We start from the raw sequence: 18,161 nt of genomic DNA, 5'->3' as shown, positions 1-18,161 counted from the left end.
GAGGGGGCACCTAGGGAGAGGTACCCCCTTGGAGTTAGCCCAGTGCTGCTGCGGGTGGTAGCAGGTGCTGGGAAGGCGGGGTGCAGAGTAATGTTCTGTGGGTGGGGCTGCCATCAAGATCTCTCCCCATCTTTGCTCGGCCTCCCTCATCTCCTTTTGGGTCTGATAGCTCTCTTCCCTGAGCCTTGGGGTGTGACCTCTGGCGGAGCCAGTGACGCCCCAGGTTCCCCAGCGCCCCAAACACTTACCCACCGGTCGTACCCATCCCGCATCCATCACCAAGGTGGCCCTGGCCCCCGCCTCCTTCCCCTCGTGTCTGCAGCTCGCGCCCAGCGCTCTAGGCGCCCGCCCTCTCCGGTGTGCCAGCCCCGGGCCACCCAGGCGCCATCAGCCAGCCGAGCGTCGGGACGGGAAGGGGAGAGGGAAGAAGGAGTCGCGCAAAAGGGGCGCGGGCGAGCGCGGAGATTCGCTCTGGATGTTCGCCGGTCTCTAGGTGGTGCCAGATCATGGGGCCTAGGCATTTCCCTCCCTCTTTATGCTTTTTTCTGCTTTCTTGCTGCCTTCGATCTCTCTGATTAGGCCCTGCTTGGTCTTGGCAAGGAGTTTAAAAAAAAAAAAAAAAAACAGCAAAGAGAGCGACAACACACCCAGACCCCCGCGTGGCCCAGCCGCCGGGGGAGGGGGCGGAGGAGGCTGAGCGAGCAGTCGCCCAGCTGCGACTTGAGAGTGGCGCGCGGAGCAGCGGCCGCCGCTGGCTCGCCTTTCTTCCGCTGCTTCTTCCCCGTCTCCTCCTGCCGTCTTCCCCCCCCCCTCTCCTTTTTTTTTTTTTTTTTTTTTTTTCCTTTCCTATTCTGGAGGAGGGTCGGGGAGCGGGAATCCCAGACAGAGCAAGCAAAATATTTCAAAGCCCCAGAGACAGACAAGCGAGAGCGCGCCCGGTGACTGACTGATGGCTTCGCTGTACCAGAGGTTCACCGGCAAGATCAACACCTCCCGGTCCTTTCCAGCGCCCCCGGAGGCGAGCCACCTCCTGGGCGGCCAGGGGCCGGAGGAGGACGGCGGCGCCGCGGCGAAGCCCCCCGGCCCGCAGGTGCAGGCGGCGGCGTCCCGGGAGCGCGGCGCGGCCGGCCGGCCCCGGTTCCAGTACCAGGCGCGGAGCGACGGTGACGAGGAGGACGTAAGCGCACCGCGGTGGGTGGGGGGCTGCGGCGGGGCTCGCCCTCCCGGTGCCCATCCCGGGCCCTTCCCCCATCGCTCCCCCCAGAACCCACCACACTCTCCTCGGTGCCGGATCTCGGTCACCGCGCTCCCAGAGCGGGGCTCCGTCTGCGGCCGTGGCGGCCGGGACTGGGCGGCTGGAGGCAGCCGGGTGTTGGTGCTGCGCCCGCTGGCATCTGCGATGCATTCGCCTGGGCTTCACTAGATGGGTGAATGTGTGTTTTGGAACCTCATGCCGCTGTGCATGCTCAGGATAGAATTCCCTCTGTGCTTACCAGTTGCTTTTGTTTCGTTCACTTCCTTGAAAAATCGCGAAAATGAAGTCTCACATCCTCGCACCCCTTCCCCCTCCTCCCCTCGTTCCTGAAATCTGTTTATTGGACCTTTCTTCGCCCTTCTGCTTATTTCTTGACTTGAATGCTTCTGTCTCTCCTTATTTCACACATAATACACATTTCTCGAAGTGGTCTGGAAAATAAGAAAAATTGTAGAAATACTAGCCCCAGAGGTCCAACCTCTGGCCAAGGGGCGAGTACAGCTTTCATTGGAAGGCCTCAAGCCAACTCTCTCCTGCCTCATGCCCTGGACTCTGGCTTAGGCTGATCACCAAAACTTCTTGCGAGCACCTTCTGCTACTTGGGCAGCCTGCTTTCAAAGGTTGGATTTGCATATCACCCTAGTAACCGGTGACTCATGCAGGATGCCACTGGCTCCTTAGATGGGTGGGTTGAGCCACCTCCCATCTCGTGTTGCTCCTGTCCGGAGGTTCAGAGGGACCTTAGCAAGGGAAAAAGAGAAAACTTGTTTTCCTTTGAGGCCTTAGATTCTCAGGGAAGATCAGAAAGGCAGGAGTGGCTTAGCCGGTGCAAGCCTTAGCAGGTGTGTGGCCTCCAAGAAGCAAAACAAGCGTGTTGGGTCTTAGCAGCCTCCCTGCTTTGAGGAGTTGTCCACTCAGAGGCAACTGTCAGCAGAATTGTAAAGCCCCTGACCTTTTGGCTCAGTCTTGCCTTCCCCTCCCAAGACTGTACAGAAGCCCGAACAGGAAGAGGTGGTCACAGGACGTGATGGTGTTTTAATACATCTGTGTGTACGTGTGGAGAAGGAAGGCATACACACAGTGAGAGTGTTTTCTCGTGGACAACTCTTAATTGCCAGGTTTGGTTGATGTTACCGATTTTTGTTTTGTTTTATGAGTGGAGGATATGGTCAGTCCAACAGAGATGATAAGTGTTTCTCTCTCTCTCTCTCTCTCTCTCTCTCTCTCTGTCACACACACACACACACACACACACACACACACACACACACACACACATCCCACAACCCTGCATGACATCTTGCAAGAGAGTTTCAATTTTTTCGTGACTCCCTTCCAGGTTTTGCTGGTTAGAGGGAAGGTATGGAGATGCCCCTTACTTGAGGGCCCAGTTTCTTTGGGATGTGACAAACCATTCTGTCATCAGGGTCACAGATCTGTATATCTGGAAAAAAGGAGGCTTATTGGGAAAAGTCATTCAGATTAAACCGTGGGTGTGGGGAAAAACAACTGAGCTGCAATGCAGACAGAAAAGATGCACTTTATTTTTTCCACCTTAAGTATGACTTTAAACTGTTGTTTGGAGAAAAAAAAAAAGTACATTTTTTCCCATTGGGCTGTAGGTGTCGCTAGGGGAAAGGAAAGGCAAGTGGCTGGATCTTCAGATGTTCTGTCCGTTCTTCTGCTTTAATCTTAGCGTTGAGCTTATATTTTCTTCCTTTCATTTTGACATGTATCTGGAACTGCTTCTCAGATAAGCAAGTGTTTTGCTGAGGGACAGATCGGGGGTGTTAGCAAATACAAATGATTTGTATTGATAAGGCTCTGAACATCTCTAATTTTGATTATGTCCTGATAGAAGTAGTTTTCCTGAAAAATTCAGAAAGATGCCTGCCTGCACACGTGTGTTGGTGTAGTATATCCATGGAGAGACAGCTTCCTATGCGTATGCATGTAATCTTGTTGTTTTACTATCTGGTCACAATGAGTTCACAGCTGCAAATAGCACATATGTGCTATTCAATAACAGGCTAGAGGATGCATGTACACCATGAGAATTGTAAGTTAACTGTGCTATATGTGACTATATGAGCTAATGGACATGTTAAGCATAATTATTATAATATTTAATGATACACATCACAAAGCAGGATATGAATACCAGTAAAATATACAATAAGGTTTGTTTGTTAAATTAAAGATGTATTAACTAGTCACTGCCACAAGAACTAAAAAAATAAATTAAAAAAAAAAAAACAACTTTAGTTCAAATCGGAAAGAAATGCTCCAAGTTCAAAAAAACAACTTTAGTATAATCTCTTAGAAAATTGGTAGAATCATATCCAGAAGCTCATTAAAAGTAGATGCGTATAAGAAAGAAACTAAGTTTTAGTCTGTGATTTCTTCCAGATTTCTTTCTTTCTCTTGACTAAAACTTAGTCAAGAGATATAAGTTAAAGAAAGTCACTAGTCATTAATTTTTTTTTAGATAGCTGCTCTGGTCAAGATTTAAAGAATCTGGAATAAGCATTTGCATCTCAAATTTAAAGCTAAATTGTATAAAATTATGCATTTTAAAGCTGCTGCCATTGCTGAGGAGTTCCTAGGCACTCGGAGCTGTCCGGGGTGCTGACACATTCTTGTTAGAGCTACACGCAGGAACTGTCCATGGCTCTTCTCTGACTGCTCAGTTGCTTCTTTGGCTTGTTGTGGAAAGTTATTCAAAGACAGAGTAATGGCTTCGCCACCTTGATGACTGAGCGTAGAGTTAGTTGCAGACCTTTTAAGAGTCATTGAATTTTTTACCTCTTGTCCTTCCAGTTAGAAAGGGAGAAATAAAAGGTAGTCTTTTTGGTGTGTGTGAACATACCTACATGTGATTGAGAGGGGAAAATTCCTCAAGAACCAAAATATATGTTAATTCAGCAAGTCAGCAAGGCGTGGGAAGATAGGGTATAGCAAGATGAACCAAATGTAAATGTGGAATGACCAGTAGCTAAACTAATAATGTATTAGCTAAACACACACTAAAACTTTCAAGAAAGTGAACTCTCACTCATGTAAGTCTACAGAAAATCCTTCTTTTACCAAGTAAGTGCAAAGAAGGTCTTAGAAAGAGAAATAATTTTGGAGCATCTTTTCCATTTCCTCAAAAATCCTAGATATATTTAAATACAAAATCAATTACTTGGGCAATGCCTCCACCTAATCAATTGTTGCTGCAGGTTAAATTTTGTTTCATGGACCTAGAAATAAGCTGATTCTTAAAGGACATGTTGCTGGAAGTGAATTTGGTAAAGGTCTGTAGAAATTAATTGTGACTAATTTTAAAATGCTGAACTCAGAGCATTTTTTTTTCTGATTTGCTACAGAACTTTGGATGCCTTGCGTATTTTATCAGAGTAGGAGATGTGTCACAGATACATTGTATGTTGCTATCTGCTTGATTTTTGAATGATATGTTATTTGCCAACAAAATGTGATGACGATAGGATTTTAAAACAAATTGATCAAATCAGGAATTGAATGATGGATCATGGCCCATGATGACCGGCAGCCTGAGAGGACCAACTTCATAATTATGTGTGTCTTCTACAACCAGCCAGTCTCTTTCTGGACTTGATTTTCCACTGGCCTGATATCAGTATCTTATTCTTGAGTCCCTGGGATTGGTGAACTTCATGATTTTTTAAATAGCTTGCCTTCACAAATATATTAATAAACTCTGCTAATGTCTTCTGTTTAATTGTAAATGGTTTTAAAATTAAATTTTTAACCATTTTTTTATTGTGTAAGAATGCTAATCCTTTCAAGTAATCCACTTGATTCTATTTTGTTCATGACCAATTCGATACTACTTAGTGTTTTAATCTTCTTCACCGTGGGGATATTGCAAGGTCATTCAGAACTTAATTTCACCAATGGAAAGTTGTGATGTCACTTATTTCTCATGCCGGTGGTCTGAGAAACAAAGTAGGTGTTAATAAGTGCCAGCTAGTGGAAATTGCTCAATGAATATTTTCTGCTGCCATAAGTAATAATTTCACTCCTTAATCACTCCTCCATCTGTTCTTTCTTTGCCTGCAAAAGCACAGAGCTTCTTCACTGTCCTGCACTCCCAGCTTTGTCGTCTTGTGATTTTTTTCTTCTCATCAGGCAGTTGAGTGATCCCCGTTTATTGTTGTCAGTAATCCTTCTTTGCTTGCCCGCAGTGGAGTCAGGCTTACGTGGCACTCTATTTTCATTACAGACACAGCACACGCAGTGTTGCTGATGCAATGACTTTCCTGTTTCCCCCTTAACCCTGATGTGGTTGCAACTTTTGTTCTTAAGATCACTACCTTCTCAAAATTTTGTATCTCATGACTTTCATGAGGTTACAAGAATCCATGTCTCTCTCTCTTCCTGAATTGGAGCTGTAATTTCTTTGGTTAATCACAACTTCCTCTTACCCTTTATGTAGTAGGGTAAAAGAACCTTTTTATATCTACACTGGTTTTCAGTATTTTATTCTTTCTCTTTTCTTGTTTTCTGTTACATCAGCAGAACTAAGTTTATTCTGATCATACTAAATTACAAGAAGACAGCTTTTGATTTCAAATGTTTACTTATTTTTGTTTGAAAGAGAAATTTATAAAGAGACATGAAGAGACAAAGAGTTTCCGCCTGCTGGTTAACTCTCTCAATACCTGCAATGGTTGGTTCTGGGTCAGTCCGAAGCCAGGAGCATCTTCTAGGTCTCGGATATGGGTATAGGGGCCCAAGGATTTAGGCCTTTTCATCTGTTGCTTTTCCCCAGCACATTAGCTGGAGCTGAATCCCAAGTGGAAAAGCAGAGACTCAACTGGCATCCATATGTTATGCTGGCCCCAGAGGTGGAAGCTTAATCCTCTATGTCATGATGCCAACCCCTAGGAGAGCCTCTCTCCCTGTCTTTCTCTTACTGTGACATTTGCCTCTTAGCATTTCCTGTGAAGATAGTTTGCCTTTCTGTGTTCTAGAATTGATGGTTCCAACATTTCAGAATTTTAAAGACCATCATTTCGATCTTCTCCAACCTTTGTATGGTGTATCAAAAAGCCTCGTGCATCACGGGTTTAGAGGTGAGAAAATATCCTCATGGACGCTGTCCCTAACTCTGCATCTTCTTCTTTTTCTACATTCGCCTTCAAAAGAGTGTTTGAGCTTAATCCCCTTATTTCTACATCCAGTATGGCCATTCTGTCAGCTTTCTCACATGGAAAACACTTCATATAACCGTGCACAAATCACAGTTGCAAATGTCTTAATCACTTTCTTGTAGCCTCACATATTTCTCTGGACAAACGTTCAAGACCCCTTCTGGCTCTACCATGCTAAATCAAGCAATCCTACTGTACAGAATAGTTTAGTATTTGAAACGTTCCATTTTTCTGAATGCATTCAGCACACAGCATTAACTCAAATGGCTACATAGTAGATATTTTGATAAAATGTGTAATGTTAAAAATGTAATGCTGTGAATGAAAATTCATTTAAACTATTACAAAATCATGTAGGAATTATACTTCTCATCTCAGCCCAGTGTCTGCTGTCCTAATTAGGAGCTGTCTTTGTTGTAAGAAATGCATATATAAGGCCCAGCACCATGGCCTAGCTGATGGAGTCCTCACCTTGAATGCGCTGGGAACCCGTATGAGCACCGGTTCTAATCCTGGCAGCCCGGCTTCCTATCCAGCTCCCTGCTTGTGGCCTGGCAAAGCAGTTGAGGACGGCTCAAAGCCTTGGGACCCCGTATCTATGTGAGAGACCCAGAAGGATCTCCTGACTCCTGGCTTCGGATTGGCCCAGCTCTAGCCATTGCAGTCATTTGGGAGTGAAACCAGATGGAAGATCCTCCTCTTCGTCTCTCCTCTTCTCTGTACATCTGTCTTTCCAAGAAAAAGAAATAACTCTGTAAAAGAGGAAATGAATATATTTGGAATGGTATTCCATGACATCTGGATATAGCATCCAAACCACCTTATGCCTGTACTACACATTTTGATTTTGTGAAGCATTGTTACATGTGCCTTATATCACCTTCGCAGTTGTCTTGGCTACAGGGGGAAAGTCTAATAGCTAATATTTTGATGTGAAGGATTAGTCCTGGGTAAACCTGATTGCCTTTTTTTTGGAAGGCTCAGTTGTGAACTGTGAATCATGGGAAAGGAATGTCAATGTGTTAAGCCTGTGCCCTCTCCAGCCTGCCTGTCCAAAGTGTATGTTTGCTTCAAGTCAAATTTGATCACAGGAAAGGAATATTGCATCTTCCTAGAACCTTTGAGTTCTAAGTTAACAGGAAAGGATTTTTTGAGAAGAGAATTTTAAGCACTCTCTTTTTATCACTTCCAGTTCATACTTCTCTGTAATTTACGTGCGTATGTTACTGGTAGATTTAAGGAGGTCTACAGCATTAAAACAACATCATCTAATTTATATTTTTGAGAAAGGAATCAGCTCTTTTGCCCACATGTGATTAATATTCTAGAATTGCTAGAAAAACAAGATTGTTTTATTTTGTTCTTTAATAAAACAAAGTTTTATTTTTTTTAAACATGTCTTATCCAAAGCATTTTGTTCTTTAATAGTCAGAATGATTAATGAGTTTAATTTTTGCATGCAACTGGCAGGAGTTGCTGAGTAAGATGTACGTGCTGATTGTCTATAACCCTGTTCCTTTTAATTACTCTGATGATAACAATGCATTAATCAAGTGCGTGAGAAATGTTTCTCTGCAGTGTGCAATATCGATTCCCCTCATGGAGCACTGCCTATGAAAATCATAACAATCATAATCCTTTTAAAATCAAAGTCTGGTTAATAAATTTAGTGTTAACAGCATTGGATACTCATGCCACATTATGACTGGCTTCTATTTCAGGCACATTGGCTTAATTCTGATGCATGTAAAAAATTCAACCTTTTCAATTCATAACTCTCAGAGCATTTGTCTTTACAACTGTCAAACATTAATATTATAAGTAGAAAAAATTTAAAATCTAACATCTGATTTTACAAATGAGAATATTACATGTAGCCACAGAACATTGTTCGTGTTTTTCAGACCTGAGAGAACCTCAACCTCTTCCCTTACTCTTATATTCTTTTCTGTTTGTTGTACTGTAATATAAATGAGGTAAGGAATTAACTTCATTGTGTTGCTCAGTTTAAAATATCTGGAATTTAGAAAAGATAACTGTCTGAGTCCGTCGGTTCTGAATGGGTTAGCCTGATGTCCACATAGCGTTGTTTCTGTGTCGTCCATTTCAAGTGTAATAAATGTTTTCTCTATGTTCTAAGATCCATGTAGATGTGTAGAGAAACCCATGGATCCATGTATTTTACATGGAGACCAGAAGCACATGGGGCCAGAGAGGTGCAGATATCAGTTTTCCAATGATGTGGGGCGTGGAGGCACGCTGTGGTTCCCAATGTCCAGATTCTGGGTTGGCATGGCGGGAGGGCAGCTGGTGGGTCCTGAGGACCAGGGAGGAGCTGGGACCTATGGTGATGTAGAAAGGGCTGAGAGACAAGCAACTTCGTTTCTGTAGTCCTGAAGCTATAGTTCACTTCTAAATAGTATGAGGAAAGTTCTAGTCAACTCTGTAGAGGTGAATAAACAACTTGAAGATGTTTAGGATTTATTAAAATAACCTTAGCTATGTGTGCAATAGAAATTATTTATATCTGTTGTACACACACGGTATATATATATACATACCCACCTAAAAACGTGTCTATCTATCTAGATACTGTTTCTTAAATTTAGAGGAAACCTAAGAATATACCAGGTGTTTCAAGTAACTGTAAAATCAAATTTTATTTTTCTATAGTGTTCACATTTTAGTTTTGTATCAGCTTTGACCTTGGATGATAATAGGTCAATATTAGCATATGCATATGTTACTAAAGAAGCAGAGGGGATATATATGTATATGTAACTGTCCCAATTTAACTGAGAAAACCATTTAGCCTTTCTATCTCCTTATCCACTTTGATTTTATTTGACATAGAATAGCATTTATTTTTAAAATAAAGCAATTCAACATAGCAGCTTGCAGATAGAAATGAGTTTTTGTTACATATCCATAATAGAATATTTCAAAAAATTCATGGAAATGAATGTTTCCATGATACAAAAAGTCTTTTGAAATCTGTGCATATGAGGGTATTTTTGAAGTTCATGAGAAAATTCACATTCTGGAAGACGCGATGAAAAAATTTCAAGTTTTCTTGCACCAAAATGATCTTTTAATTCCATTTTCATAAATTTTTTGAAATATCTTTATATACTTACCCAAATAAATGCCTATAGATTATATGCAATACATATATATATATATATAAGTTCTAAAACTTTTTCAAAGACTTGTTTGCTTATGTAAAGACAGTGTTACAGACAGAGAGGACAAGTCCTAGATAACTTTTCTCAAATTCCCCAATTCTGGAAACTGCATTATAACACTTATTATTCCACCTAATGACTTTTTTTTTTAAATTTGAGAGATAGAACAAAAAGAGAGTGATGCCTCTTGCTATTTCATTCTGTAAATGCCCACAACACATGGGACTGAGCTAGGCTGAAAGTAGGAGCCAGGAGCTGCATCTTGAGCTCCCCGGTCGGAGGCAGTGACACAGTTAGCTGTGCTATCACACCCTGCCTCCTACAATGAGACTCAGCAGGTAGAACCAGGCCTCAAAGCCAGGTGCTCCAGTATGGAATGAATGTGTCCTAACCAATAACATCGCCTCTGGGTTAAGTGCCTCCTTGCCAAACTTTTTTTAAAAAGCAAGACACCTCTGAAGAGTCATGGTAGAGAAAATGATCTCCTCTCTGAATGCTTTTAGAATTACTGGATATTAACCACCTGCCAAGCGTTAATCCAGTGTTAATGGCACTTATTGTTAGTGCATGCTGGGTGTCTCCTGTAAGGGTACCTCTGTCATTTCTGTTCCTGGGTCTCCCTTTTTCCTTATCTTCCACACCAGCTCTAGGGTTCTGGCAGAGCCCTCTCACCCCTAGCAACATTCATGGAGAGAATTAGTTAAGTTTTCTGGGACACTTGGATTAAGTTGCGGGAAAACCCAGTTCCTTTCCCTGGGGAACTTTGGGGCCTGCTTCATCATCCTTGTCCTGTCTGCTGATTTGCTAGTTGATGCCTTGCATGGCCAAGTATTCAAGAATCAACTGTGTGGAGGGCATCCCTGAATCCATTCACTCGTCTCTTCTTCCTTTTCTTTCTCAGACACTGTGCACATTCGCAACTATAGATTCCCTTCAGACAGAGGGTAACTGCAGCCAAAACTTACATGACAATAACTATTAGATGGAGAAGAGGCAAGAAAACATCAGTGTGCAGCAAGTGAACAGAGTCAAGCTTGGGTGAGATTGTACAGCTATGAACTCAAGCTAAGGGTTTGGAGGGTGCTGGCTTCTCATGAGAGTGAGGGTGAGAGTTGTCAGGATAGCTCGTCTAATATTTCTAGACACGTGAGTGCCCAGTAGGTCTATTCTCATATGATCTCTTGCAATTGGGTGTGGCTGCAAAGTAAAAAGAGCATGGGAGAAAGAGGAGCAATTCCAAATGAAAGCTTTAAGAGCCAGTATGTGTGACTTGCTCTGTACTGTCTGTCTTTTATGAAAACCAGCAATGTTCCTGATAACACCTATTCAGCAAGCAAGAAACTAAGTGGTTTGTACATCACTGCGATATGTCACTGTGGCTGGGACAGGGGAATAAATCATATATGCAAGTGGTGCTTTGATCTGGCCCTCAATGACATCATCAGCCAGGCGCAAAATGGATGCTCTCTAAACTTCAAGATGGGGGGTCTTCTCTTTCCTAATGACCCTGAGCTTTTTCACTTCTCAAAAGCACTAAATAAAAACTATGCCTGGAAAGACAGTGGGCCTGAGAATGCATGATCCCTACCAGGTCCTTGCTTTGGAACGCTTGTTTTGTTGATGTCAGGAACGTCAAGAAGATCCAGTTCCCTGGAAGGCATCTCCTATTCAGTGTGTGGAGTGGAGTGGATGGGGAGCAGATAGGAGAACAGGGAGAATGCCAGCACATAGCGCTGCTTTCAGAGGGCCTCTGTGAGTCAACCACACTACTGAGAGACTTGCACTTGCGAGCCTTCAAGTCAGAGAAGTAGAGATGTTCCTGAAGAAACTTTCCAAAGGAGAGGTTCCTTGCATGGAGCAAAATCCAGAAACCTTAGTCTGTGCCGCTTGCCATGCAATGTGCTCTTCCATTTTATGCAAATGCAGGACAAACCTAGTCATCATTTAGAAATTAAGGTCTTCCAGCAGGACGTTCTCGTTCAACTCGTGTCTTACCTAGTACCATTTAGTCACCATGTTTTATGTGGCAAGGGTGCCTTTTATTTCTCTTCCTGCTTTTCAAATCTTTAGTTCTTCCAAATACACAGGGAATTCAGCCCCTAAATGTCCGTTTGACTGATGGTCTGCTAAAAGGAAAGAGGCATGCCATGGGAGGCAGGGGTGTCGTTTCTATAGAAACAGAACTGCTGTGACAGGCAGAGGCTGTAGGTTCCTGGTTGGGCTGCCAGCCTAGCTGAATACTCAATCATGGTGCACTTCCTCTGTGTTGTTCTCTGACTCCAACGAGATCACATCAATCAGCAAGGCTTCTGTCTCTGCAGGTACAGGAGGGTACCTGAGTGGAATCCTAATGTTCTGTACTTGCCACCTCGTGGTCTTTCTAATCCTACCGCTTCTGCTCTAGCTGCTCTTTTATTTTGCCATAACCAGATGGAAAAAGCACAGATTTGTTCTCCTGGCCTGGTGCCAGCTCCCGGGGTCCTCCTCTTTGCAGAGGAGTGCCTTGCCTTGAGTGATCATTTGTCATTCTCCATCTTCCCTGTCCTCACACCTGCAAACAATGTCCTACCTTAATGGTCATCCAGAAAGTTTTTCCATCATTTCTTTAGGTTGTACTTTTCCCTTTTCCAAAATCAGCTCAATTTGTTGTGGTTCAAGTCCATTTACTTAGATTCTGGCCTCACCGAAAACACATTCTTAGGCTCCCCATGTCAGATTCCCTTATGGGTCTTCAGTTCACAACTCTGGTAGGTGACTCCACTGCACTCAAGGCAGAAGGTATGGTTCCCAGAATGATCTAAGAGCTGACATGATTGGTACCCCCTTTACCAATGCGGCCATATTTCCTCTGCTGTGTTTCAACAGTTGGCTACCTTGGTATTCCCTTGTCACCTCACTGCCTTTATGTTGGCTGTTCCATATGCCTATCAGTCCTGCCCCTGGATTGTCCTCACTGTGCTCCTCATGCTGGTTGCAAAAAGTCATCTCTTTCCACAGTTTCTCACTCTCTTTACTCTCTTCCTTCTTTCCTTCTTTCTTCTTTCTTTTTCTTTCTTTTTTTCTCCTTCCTTCCTTCTTTCTTTCCTTCTTTCCTCCTTTCTTTCTTCCTCTCCCAGTTCGTTCTTTCTTTCCTTCTTTCCTCCTTTCTTTCTTCCTCTCCCAGTTCGTTCTTTCTTTCTTTCTTTCTCTCTCTCTCTCTCTTTCTTTCTTTCTTCCTGCTTGCTTGCTTGCTTGTTTTCTTTCTTTCTTTCTTTCTTTCTTTCTTTCTTTCTTTCTTTCTTTCTTTCTTCCTCTCTCTCTCTTTCTTTCTTTCTTTCTTTCTTTCTTTCTTTCTTTCTTTCTTTCTTTCTTTCTTTCTTTCTTTCTTTCTCTTCTCTCCTTTCTTCCTTCCTTCCTTCAAAAAAAATTTATTTCTTTTCATTGAGAAGGCAGATAAAAGAAAGGAAGGTCTTTAGGCTGTTGGTTCACTCCCCCAGTGGCCACATCAGCCAAAGATGAGCCGATCCAAAACCAGGTGCCAGGAGCCAGCAGCTTCTGTGTCTCCCATGTCTCCCATGTGGGTGCTAGGTCCCAAGGCTTTGGGCCATCCTCTGTTGCTTTCCATAATCAGGGAACTGGATTGGAAGTGGAGCAGCCTGGATATGAACCAGTACCTATATGGGATTCTGGTGCATGTAAGGTGAGGAGTTTAGCTATTAGGTCCAAAAGATCTCCAGACTGCAGACAGACAAGTTCTACAATGTGTAGACAAGTGCAACAATGCAAAAGCAAAGAAACTTTATTGCTAGCTTGAGCTATGGTCCGAGTCTTGACAAGGACCTTGCTTGTTTTTTGCAGGCAGCTTTTATATCCTTCTAGTCACATACACCACGTAAGTTATCTCTTCTTAATTACCTACTGCATATTCAAATAGTGCAGATCAAATTACACAAAGGACTATGAGAGCCGACAATGATGAGTCTGTTGCTCTCATCCAAGGCTAAGGGATTTTTTCTCTCTTTTTCTGTTGGTTACATTTTTCCAGGGCGGTCTCCAAGATCCCATGCTGTCACCTTTGGGAAATGAGACTCAGGCCTACTCCTGATGTAATGCCAATCATGGCGTTAGTCTTGTCTCTTACATTCAAACCAAAAGCAATCGGTACAGAAGCAAAATTAGCAGATATTTGATCAATACTTAGTGACTAGCACACTAATGTTGCCTGGCATTCCAACACCTCTTTAGGACCCATTACCTTTCCTCATCTACTTCACGCTAATTTACTAAGATCCCTAATTAATCCTTATCATTACTTAAGATTATATTCACTACCCTAATCTTACATAGCCATTAAGCTACCATGCAGGACCCAAAAGTCACTTTCTCAATTATTTCTACTCTGCTCACCCTATGTAAATTTGTACTACATCCCATCTGTCACTCGTGTATTTTTCCCAGTGCTTGGTTTTTTTTTTTCTTTTTCCTACCAAGGAATTCACCGTCTTCTAGTATATCATGCACTGCATATCATGCTTGCCTTCCCCATCCAATCCCTGATCTGTGACTCTTCTTCGGATGTTCCCACATGCCATGTGTAGTGCCCAATCCGCACCGGAAGTGCTCGATCTGTATCTGTTGATTGAATGATATTTAAGAAAAAAAAATCTGCATTCACTTCTATCAGATTAACAGCTGCTTCAATCTTGTTTTCCAAACATTGTAGACTGTCGCTGTCCCGCAGCGACGGACTTGGTGCACGGAGCCGATAATAACACACATGGACCCTGACTGATGGTCAAAGCCGAAGTTTATTAGGGGCATCAGACTTTATACTCTGAAAGTCCGTATTGGGTAGGGGAGGAAGTATGGAGCTCATAAACAAAACCATCAACTGTTTTCGCACTCTAGATTGGAATTCCTTTAGTCTTTACATCGCGCTAGGTGTTCTCATTTACATGCTGTTTACTCGACCCGTGGGAACTATCTCCCAACAGGTATGCAAGAGGTAGCCATTTGGTTGTTTCCATGCAAATACTGCCCAATGAACTGTAAACCTGTGCTCGCTGGCCTTCCAGGCTCACAATGTCCTCCTACAGTAGACATGGCAGAATTCTGAAGGTAGCACCTTGACCCTTGTATAACGGCTGCTTACCAGCTTACCAGTTTTTGCAAATATGCGACTTTGAAGGATTTCATTATTGTTAGATTCTAAACAGGCTCCTTCTGACTGATTGGAGAGTATAGCTGAGCAGACGTTATATTAAAAAAAAAGTACTGTTTATTTTTGTAGGCGTGCTTAAGATGTGTAATGTTTAGCATTGCAGTGTTTCCTATTTCTTTGCTGCACTGAGAGAGTAATAGCTGTATCAGAATTCTCTATGTGACTATTTTGTTGACTTCTTTGTGCTTATAACATAAAGTCAGACAAAAGAAGGTCCCATGGGAGAAAATGTAAGGCTAAGGGGAGAAGTTATTCCTGTCAATACAGCAATCTGATAAGTTGTCTGTGATTATAACTCTGTATTGCCTCATCCTCAACGTAACAGAATATATATATATATAATATAATATAATATGATATAATATAATATAACATATATAATATAATATAATATAATATAATATAATATAATATAACATATATAATATAATATATGATATGATATGATATGATATGATATATCATAGTTGGTGTTTTCCTGACACTGTGATCATTTCTGTATTTGACAGGTAAGAAGTCAAGTCAGAATGTTTTTGAACTTTGTGTCATTAGAGGAAAACTAAATTTCTCACACTAAAACACAATTTCTGGCAGGAAAAAATAGTGTTCCTTGCTCCTGAAATCTATTTGAAACAGCCTGAGGCTCTCCAGTTATCTATAGCATGCATTTTTATGATAATGCAATCAGAACTCTTTGGCACATAGCATGGCACTGGGAGCAGAGACTGAAATCTTTGCCTGAACACATCCGTGTATAAAATCACCTGAGGGAATCATCTTCCTTCCCTGCCCCCACCGCCCCGCTCTAGCTGCTTCAAGGCTGCAGCCACACATTTCAAATCAAATCTCATAACTCCAAATTAAATATGCAGAACAAGATGGGCAGTATTTGCCGTTGCCAGAGAGAACCGGCACTTACACCTGCACCAAGCTGTGCTGAACTGTTTTATAAGAACTCTAGAAAAGAGGCTGGTGTCATGGCTCTACTGGCCAATCCTCCACCTACCAGTGTCAGCATCCTGTATGGGTGCTGGTTTGGGTCCCGGCTACTCCACTGTTGATCTTGCTCCCCTGCCTGTGGCCAGGGGAGGCAGTGGAGGATGGCGCAAAACTGTGGGATCCACGTGAGAGAATTGCAGAAGGCTCTTGGCTTTGTATTGGCTTAGCTCCAACAGTTGTGGCCATGTGGACAGTGAAAGAGCAGTCGGAAGATCTTTCTAACTCTCCTCTCCGTGACTCTGCCTTTCCAGTAAAGATAAATAAATCTCACGAAAAAAAGAAGAACCCTAGAAAAAACAAACCCTTTCATTTGATTTTGAGATGTCTTGCACGGCATGTTGAAAGACAATCGGATTGCTGCAGGCCGGGCACATGTGGCTTCCGACTGTTGGTCCAATGAGAAGCGTGTGTGCTCCTGGAGTTAACAGCTATTACCAAAAGGCACACTATTAAACAAAACCAGTGCAGCAAAGAATAAGCAGAGGCATAGGCATGGATAGCCTGCTTTCTAAGCACTTGGTTTAGTTAGCCAAAGCAGTTCAAACTACTCCATGCCTAATGACTTAGTCAAACCCAATTCCCACTAGCATTATATCAACAGCAGAAGGTTCCATACTCAGTGTCTGGACTGAGCCCAGCACGAGAAGCTCAGCCATGCACCTAGAAATCTCCCCTCCATTTTGGCCATGCGCATAAGGGCACTGTGCTTCTGGGAGGATCCAGGGGAGTCCCTGGACATCCCTAGAAATGCCAGCTACCAGCAAAGCAGCCAAAGCAGGCAGTCCATGAAGCTGACCCTCCACTGTTCTCCTTGTCTCCAGAAAGCTCAGGAAAGAGCTGGAATTGGTCATTGGGGCATAATTTCAAGGTCTTTCCAGGGCCTATGTGTTTAATGTTACTGTGAAAAATGATCATGTACAGAGTGAGAAAAAAAATAACTTGGAATAAATCTGGGATGGGAGCAGGAAGCAGCCAAGGATAAGGAAGGAGGATGGTGAATGTTTGGGGCTTTGTGGGGGGGACCCTAAGAGAATGTGGCTGGGTGCAAGTCAGGAAGCATAAATGCAGTGTGGGTGAACTTGGAGCATCAGTGAGATTGCGCACTAATGGGATTCTTCTTAGAGCCTACAACGAGGGCTAAGCCTCTGTGAGAATAGAACCATCTGGTGTTGTGTGAATCACGAATATTTGTTTTTCTAGCTCACAATGACCAGATTTGGAGACTTGGTAGAGATCTTGGTTTTCAAGCTGTGCTTCTTGCCATCATGTGGCTCCTGATCAAACCACCTGGAAAGGCAGAAGGAAACAGCCCAGAGAACTCAGCCCTTCTTTAAAGCAATTGTGCTTTTGCAAATATATTGCGTGTATATCCAATTTCAAATGTAAAAAGCGATTTTGGTATCAAACGAGCTCTATGGGAATAATAGCCAAATTATTCAATAAATGCACAGATCTCCAACCGGGTTGGGTAATGAGATGTTCTTGTTACAGTTTATAAAAGCATTGCTCACAGAGTTCAATCAAGTTTGCACCGAACACCGTTATTATAGTACACAGGGCTGTCTTTCAGTGTGCTGGCTGACAAAGGTCCTCAGAGGTGTTCCCTGACAAAGGACAGTGCAACCTGGTGCGTGGCCTGCTGCCCCCAGACTCGGACCTCCGAAGCGTGAATAATGATGATTTCTGTGACTGAGTGGCTGTTTAAAACGCTTAAGTGTTTTCAGCCTTTTCTTCTCCATTTTAAAAAAACAGGAAAATTCATCTTTCTTGGTTTATGATGAAGATTGAGTTGTTACATGTACACACACCTCTTAGACATGTGTGGCATGCCACAGATGAGTGCAATGTCATTCTGATGATCTCAGCACTCTATCTACTTCTTCCTTCGAGGAAGGGCAGACGAGAGCGAGAAGGCTTTGCTTTGGGGTCAGTTCCTGGGTTCGGAACTGTGGAAAGGAAGCAGATGTCAAAAGTCCCCCATGGTCACTAAGGCACTGATCGTCTGACTGCAATCCTGTTCGTTTAGAATTCACCTGCAGAATTTACCACTTGCCACATGTGGGGGAAGCGATTTGGTTATGGGAAAGCATACCAGATGCATACATTGGCGTCCAGAGGATCCTACAGACAGAGCCAGTCAAGGTCTCTTTGACTATGTGCCCTGCTTTGCCCATTGCTGGCAGCGTTTGTTCAGGAAGCATGCAGAATATAACAGACTGATTATGTGTGGTTCTCTCAACTAAGGCCCAAAGTGCTGGAATTTGGTGGTGATTAGGGGTGGGGGTTGAGGAAATGATTAGATCTGGAGGGTACAACCCCTGTAAATGACCCCCCAGAAACCT

General features: G+C 43.0%; 1 protein-coding gene across 1 annotated transcript in view; it reads left to right on the top strand.

The window, feature by feature from the left end:
- Positions 1 to 847: 847 nt before the first annotated feature.
- Positions 848 to 18,161, top strand: part of DPP6 (dipeptidyl peptidase like 6) — a 768,584-nt gene continuing 751,270 nt past the window's right edge. Inside the window, exon 1 of the mRNA XM_040984381.1 lies at positions 848 to 1,177. Coding sequence (XP_040840315.1) covers positions 950 to 1,177 — 228 coding nt within the window. The 5' untranslated portion in view covers positions 848 to 949. The remainder of the gene's footprint in view (positions 1,178 to 18,161) is intronic.

The sequence above is a fragment of the Ochotona curzoniae genome, unplaced genomic scaffold (genome assembly GCF_017591425.1).
Source record: "Ochotona curzoniae isolate NIBS_2020 unplaced genomic scaffold, NIBS_Ocur_1.0 contig_4105, whole genome shotgun sequence".
Taxonomy (NCBI): domain Eukaryota; kingdom Metazoa; phylum Chordata; class Mammalia; order Lagomorpha; family Ochotonidae; genus Ochotona; species Ochotona curzoniae.
Note: the sequence above shows the minus strand (reverse complement) of the source record. Positions and strands in the feature narration are given on the sequence as shown.